General features: G+C 37.3%; 1 protein-coding gene across 1 annotated transcript; it reads right to left on the reverse strand.

Moving 5' to 3' along the window:
- Positions 1-769: 769 nt before the first annotated feature.
- On the reverse strand, positions 770-6,576 carry FAP (fibroblast activation protein, alpha). The gene is made up of 5 exons (XM_010182247.1): positions 6,483-6,576; positions 3,420-3,484; positions 2,453-2,525; positions 2,120-2,193; positions 770-1,006 (listed from the first exon to the last, which is right to left on the reverse strand). Exons 1-5 carry the CDS (start codon positions 6,517-6,519, stop codon positions 905-907), a joined length of 351 nt encoding a protein of 116 aa, XP_010180549.1. The 5' UTR covers positions 6,520-6,576; the 3' UTR covers positions 770-904.
- Positions 6,577-7,190: the final 614 nt, after the last annotated feature.

Consider the following 7,190-nt stretch of genomic DNA (forward strand, 5'->3'; position numbering starts at 1 on the left):
CCCGTTATCTTGTTCATATTCTTATATTGTGTCAGGACTGATTTAATTACTAATCAAAAGAATACAAGTATTCGAATCATTATTAGCCTCTAGCATTTTTAAAAGACTCCCTAAAATAGTTTCACTGGAAACAAAGCAAAGAAAGCCTGCATAATCCTTTTATCCTTTCCCTCCAGTCTGGGATGAATGACACTGAGATTAATTTGAATGCTGAGGTGATGATTAGAGATTAAAAACAGCCTAATATGGCTCTCATATGCTGAACACAAGGAGAAGAAACACACAGATAAAATAGCTATCATGAATGTCCTGCTTTCATATTTAATCCTGAACACAGAGTTTTGCAGAATCAAGGTTTCAAGTAAGAGCTGAATAAAATTTGAACACAGCATTCACTATTCTGGATAATTATCCAAACTTCAGCTTTAAATATTGTGTATTCCTATCCCTGCTTGGATTCTTTCCAAGAAACTGGAAACAAATTTTAAGAAAGTGGTTCTTGTTAGGATGCTAATTAGGTACTCGCACTGCTTTCTTTGTCCTTTCCCGTTTTACAGTTACAGTTAACAAATGGAAGCATATTCATTTGGCAGTGTGCTTCTGCAGTGGACCACCTATCTTTGGATTCCAGAATGTAAGTTTAAGCAAGATGTCAATAAATGCACATGGCATTTTACATTCTGATTTTATTTTTTCTATCAAACAGGCGTTAAATGTGCCAAAACATGTATTAGCATAACATTGGCCAATATATTTACAATATCAAAAGTGGATGTAAATGTCAAGTTTAAAACTCCAAAGTTCCTGTTATCAGTTCACCTGAAAACGACATAACCTGGGCACTGTAATCATTGTATTCTCCCAGAGATGTGTCAGAGGCCTTCGCATGCTCTGAATAGCCTGCTTATTCTGACAAAGAAAAACATTGTTTGAGGAAGTGGGTCATATGTGTGTAGAGATGTTTGCTGGAAAGGCCTGGAATTCCATGGTTCTGGTCAGTGTACCACTGAAAAAGAAAAAAAAAATCCATAAAACCCATATATTATGTTCTGAATTCTGCAACAGTTAAACAGTACAAGAACTTTATTTTACTACTATATAGAAGAAAGTGGATGCCTAAAGAAAACAGAGGGACTTGCTAATCTATTTTCTTTTCATCAGTTTCCCGTATATTCATATTCTTGCTGAAAAAAACTTTCTAAACCTTCTGTAATCTCTGAGTAAGTGTTACTACCTCAGAACTGACAAGTCAGTTGTGTCAAGTCAGGCAAAAGAGCTTTGAGATGCCCTTAGGGGTATCAGTGAAGGAGACAGAAAATGTGGGATTCACAAAAGGGCGTACAAACACCAAATACAGGGGAATCCCTTTCTGGGGAGTTCATGGTCTGGGGAAAGTGGACTTGGGCAGAAGGCCAATACTTTGATAGCAGGCAAACACTTTGGTCATTAGCCCCAAGAAAAAAGGTGTAGAAGCAGAGCTTAGCGTGTAATTCAGAACGACCTTTCCCCTGTCCATTCCTCATTTGTATCCTCTAACCTCTTGCCTACGTGTTTCTCTCTTTGTCTGCTACCCCAATCAAGTTTTGCTGAGAACTTGGTGGGTTTTTTTTTGTTTTGTTTTTGTTGTTGTTTGTTTTTGTTTTTCTTCCTGATCCAGTATACACTATTTGGATACTTTATACTATTTTTGCTTGTTTCACCTTGTGCCTGTGGCAGGCAAGTCCAGTTCAAGACAGAATCCATCAGAAGCAGTGATGGTTTTGGCCCCAGAAGCCAGCTCCTTCATCTTCCTCTCTTTTACCAGCCATCAGCAACTTTCATAATGAGGCTGGATTCTCATTTTTCTCCCTGGCTAATTTTAAATACCTCTATGATGGCAGGCAAATCTGCTGAGGAAGAAACTATTTATGAAGAGTGACAAATGCACTAGTAATTGCCAGGTATTGAAGCATGTTCAATTGAACTGGGTTCTTAAAAACATTGCCAAATGTCCTATTTATTGATAAAGCTTTTTATTTATTTTTTAATTTTATTTCTTTATTTTTTTCTAATTTATTGTCAGATTTTATTGATAAAGCTATAAAGTACTGTTCAAAATGAAAAATAGTCTGTTATTTACCATTGCCTGGAAATCCACTTGTGCATTAACCAGAGCTTTTGCAATTTGTGCTGAGTTCTGAAAATGTACATTATCTGAAAAAGAGAAAAAAGACTGGCTGTTGAAATGTGTAAATACCACAAAGCATAAAGTTATAGTGCATTGAGTTGTGTCCAGTAATTATCAAGTGATACAGTTGACATTACTAAGAATGAGTAAGCATCTTATAATGTCATATGGAGATCTACCAAAGATCTAAGTACTGACCCTAATCAAAGGCACAGAAATATGCTTAATGTTTTTCAAACAAAGTGATTCTGGCTCTGTATTTGTACTGCCATTTGCAAACCTCACCATCTGCTGTTCCATGGATGAGAAGATACTCTACGTTTTGGAAATTCTTTGCTCTTGCCATCACAGTTGAATTCTGTTGAGAGGAAAAATGAACAGTTCAGCAGCTTCAATTTAAACCACTCAGTCACAGAGCTGAAAGGCTTTCATAACCTAGTTGAACAACAATCAAACAGTTGGACTGGCATAATAATGACAGCAGTGACTTCATATCTGAGATTATAATAGAAGCCATATACATTTAGTGCCTCTTCTAAGGGCTCGTTAATGAAAAGCGCAGCACTAGCCATGTGTCATTCCCTGAACACTGAAATTCCTGGCTACCCAGACAGCTCTACCAGGGCAGTCTGGAATTAAGCATTTCTGTTCTTTGAGTTGAGATGGAGAATAGGTACTGAGAATGTGTTCCAAAATCTTTAACAGGAGTCTTTCTACTAACTTCTTTGGGCATTAATCAGAACTGGTGCGTATGCTTTGGGCATTAACCAGTACTGGTGTGTATGCTGCTAGAGGAAGCTGTAGACTTCCTAACAATTTGAAGGAAAGAAGAAAGGTAACCTGTTCCAGGTAGGGGAAGCTGTTCTGTCCTTTTACTATGCTTATTATCAGAGACCTAAATTTGCATTAAGCAGTTTGCATACCACAGCTAACAGTATCAATCAAAACCTTATCAACATCAACATTTTAACCTCTCACAAATGAGTTCTTTCCTAGGCTAATGGTTTGAACTGGCAGAATTGTCTGACTTGTCCAAGTGAGAAAACAAGGATCTTTCAATTTAGCATATTTAGGATTGATAAATACAAACCCATAAGTAACTACAGAGAGATGAATTTCACAGCAGTAGCCTAGCTGCTACAGGACTGCCACTAAGAGAGCTGGCAGGTCATTTTCTTTCTTCACAGTTCTACTTGTCCATGGAAGTGTGATTGAAGTTTAAGACAGATCAGCACAGAAAGAGAATTCTCACCTTGTAGTGCTCAAGATTATCCGACTCTATAGGAAGACCCATAAATCGTTCTGTGTAGATAGATGCTGCAATATTAAAGGAAAAAGCTATAGATAAATAATGCACAGATATTTTTGTGCCTCCAGTGACACATGGCAAATTAAATATTGTTTATTTTAACTGTATCTGTTCTGCTTGGTTTCCTTATAAAACATATTTTAAAAAATCAACTATGAAGGTTAATTAATAAATGTCATCCAAACCGTCCTTGCAGAAATAGTGGTTTGATAGTCATCTGTGGAATCAGCAGAAGGTTTTCTGGATAAAGGTAATTAGCAGATACTGCTTTATGCTGTTGGGTTGAACTCCAGAAGTGAGTTGAATAAACCAAAGAGCCAAAAAAGTGCATGGTGGAAGGATGACACAGACTATTTTTGACACCTTAAAAAGAGACTGTGAGCAGAATTTCAGCCTGGGATGTGTATGTGTATATACAGTAAATATGGATATATAGGTTGTCCTTTTCCTATGAATGCACCAATTGGGGAGAGCAGAAGATGATTCAGGCTTGCACTGAAAAAGTGGTGCAATTGCTGTTCAGGTCTCTGCTCAATTCCTTTTTCTAACCACAACAAAGTCTGTTAACAGATTTGACAAAACAAATGTGAATAACTGAACAGTATCTTCCACCAAGAAATCAGTAAGAACAGCTATCTTTGAGCTGCCTGGGTATTTGTAATTTAACTAACAGCTGTGATGAAAATTTGTGGAAAACTGACACAGCAGCTGTCACTGCCAGAACACTACTTTCTTTCTGACCTTGCCTTGAAAGAGTAACTGACACATATTGAGCAGTCGAGCTGCAGTATTACAAGAATTTTATTTAATTTACGGAGTCAGGGCTTTCTGACGAAGAAGAGCTGGCATCTTTCCTTCACATAAGAGAGGTGATGGACATTGTAATCAGTAAGGAATTGGGATTGGTTTTGCTCAGTTTAGTACACTGCATGGGAGTAATTTTGTTAAAAAGTAGAAATGAGAATCCTCCCAGGAAAGGAAAATTACTCAATATACTCATGTTCCTGTGGTTTATTATGTATCCTTTACATATGTTACCACTGAGCACTAAAGATGCGTGCTATTTCTCCCAGATCAACCATGTAAGGCTCCTGAAAATAATTTGTAATAAACTAAGTACCAAAAAAGTCTAAGTAGCCTATCTTTTATCAAAATCTGTTATCATTCAATGAAACAGAAAATGTGCAATATCTGTTGTCAACACAGTGTCAAACAACCATATTGGGCTTAAGTTTTCAATAAAATAGACTCTTTCTGAATGGTTGGCATTTCTACAGTATTCTGAGCCAAATTCTCCACTCTCTTCTACCAGTATAGCTACAACAAGTCCACAAAGGTCAGCAGAATTGCATTATAATGTCTAAGTGGAAGATTTGGCTTGTCAATTACTGAGGAAGAAAAAGGAGATAAATTGTGAATTTTAATAAAACAGTCACAGATCTAATACTTTTAACTATACATTGTCCCCAAATGCAATTTCCCTTGCTGTCTTATAACTGTCTGGCTGTTATTAACTCTGACACGAAATGGAGGTGAGTGGGAGGATTTCAGAGAAAAGATTATGGTCCAGATAATCTGTGCATCTAAAAGAGAGTGGGACAAAATTTAGAAGCTCTAGGGGCCAGTACATCCTCAGCCACACTGATATTACTTAGAGACTCAAGCACGCAGCATCCGGTAGTTGTGCCCCTAGCACAGTTCACCCCAGTGTTAACATGATCTGTTTGCCAAAACCTGTGACTCAAGACTGCTTTCTGCTTCCTTCCTTCCTTCCTTCCTTCCTTAGTGGAGGCACGCTTGCTTGTTTGGATTCTGCAGTGAGTTTTTTAGCAAGATAATTCCCTCCTGAAAATTCAGGTACAGTAACAGTTGCAATGGTGCGGGTCTAATCTACTTTTTAAAACTTCATTCAGTTTTTATTCCTTGGACAAATGTTTGTAACTCTTCTTTTACAGAAGGACTTTTGCAAAAATAATGCTTTATGCCTGCATTCTGGAAATAATTTTTGTGATCACGAGTGCAAATGTCTTTAAAAAATCCTGATGCCAGTGAAAACATGAAGACTATGCTTCCTGTGTCATACAAATGTTTTCCCCTTTGTTTGCAAAACACCATAAATACAAGGAATGCCTGTGCTAGCAGTCAGGGAAGGAATCTTTCCCATTTAACCAAAAAAATTTCTCATAACCAAGACTTCTTAGCAAACGACCATATGCTAAGTAAATGTGTTCAAAGTGCTATATTTTGCTCATTGAAAACACGCATGCCATGATTCTTTTTTACACTAAGGTTCCTTTGCACCATGCCAAAAGCTTAACAGGTCTGCAACTAAGTATGAGTATGTGCCTGCTTTATTCACACAGTAAGGCCCTGAGAGTTTACTCCCGGAGTTGTTTCCTCTGAACAGTTTGGAGCTTCAGTCAATAAACATAAATAAAAATGTCTCGTAACACAACACAGGAGGTGTGGCTGAGAAACATCTAACGGGAAAAATATTTAGTGAAAATAAAAATCAGACACAACTGAGTCCCTCTCTTTTCCACTGCTTTTGGGAAATAACTCTGCAATCAACAAAGATACTGATTCCTGACACAGATAGTCTGCAGTGTCTGAAGTTGAAGTGCATTGTGATTCCATTCCTGGCAGAAAAAGAATTTCAGCTGTTTCTGAATTCAATGATACTGTTTTAACAGGATTTTTAAGGAGATGACTCCCATGTATAGCAGTTTATCAAGAGGGCTGTACACACTTACTGTTACAGATGTGCATATGGAATTATCTGGGTGTACCTTCTCCTATGTGACAAAGTCTATTCCAAACTGACAATTGCAGTCAGTTATTTCCAGCAAGAAAAACATTAAACTTAAGATCTTAAAGGTTTTATTTCTAGGTAACTGCAATGCCTTTAAGTTTCATATTGCCAGTCTCCAGCAATGATTTCATTTAGAAAGTCATTAAATGCTACATCTTGCTTTCCAAGTCAGTATTTATGACAAGTTTCCATACCGTAATATTCCCAGCTGGAAACAGGAGCCACAGCCATTCCACATTTAAATACTCCACTGCCAGATGCCAGTGCCAAAGAAGTTACGTACCCACCATAGGACTAGGGAGAAATCACAGACAGTTTAAAATGACTAGTGAAGAATCATTTTGTTTTCTGAATCAAACTCATATAAATTAATTCCAAACAAAGTATTTTGCTTTGAGTGCACAGAGTAAAAAGCAAAAAAAGCTTTTTACTTTTATTAAAAGTTGATTTATTTCAAATGGATCTGATGTGATTTCTTGTGAGACAGATTAGACAATTTTACCGAATTTTTTGCTACTTCTTCAATGCTTATCACAGGATACTGCTCTTATTACCACTTAGAATCATGGAAAAAGTAAGTTGGTAGGGTCTTTCAAGGTAATTTAGTGCAACCTTTATCTCAAATGACTTAAATGAAGTCAATCAGAGTCACATCCACATTACGCAGCCTTTCTACTCAATCTGTTTCAACACTGACCTCTGTCATCATACTTTTTTTTCCCTAAAACCTAAACAACATTTCCCTGATGGCAACTTGTGTTCATTGCCTCCCATTCTTTCAGTGTGCACGTCCAAGAAGAGTGACAGGTTTTTCCCTCCCTTAGCAAACTACCTAGCTTTTGTTAACTGGCATATTGAAGCAATCCCATCATCAGAATATTGTGTTCAGTTCTGGGCCCCTC

Source organism: Mesitornis unicolor, unplaced genomic scaffold (genome assembly GCF_000695765.1).
Source record: "Mesitornis unicolor isolate BGI_N332 unplaced genomic scaffold, ASM69576v1 scaffold4384, whole genome shotgun sequence".
In the NCBI taxonomy this organism is placed as follows: domain Eukaryota; kingdom Metazoa; phylum Chordata; class Aves; order Mesitornithiformes; family Mesitornithidae; genus Mesitornis; species Mesitornis unicolor.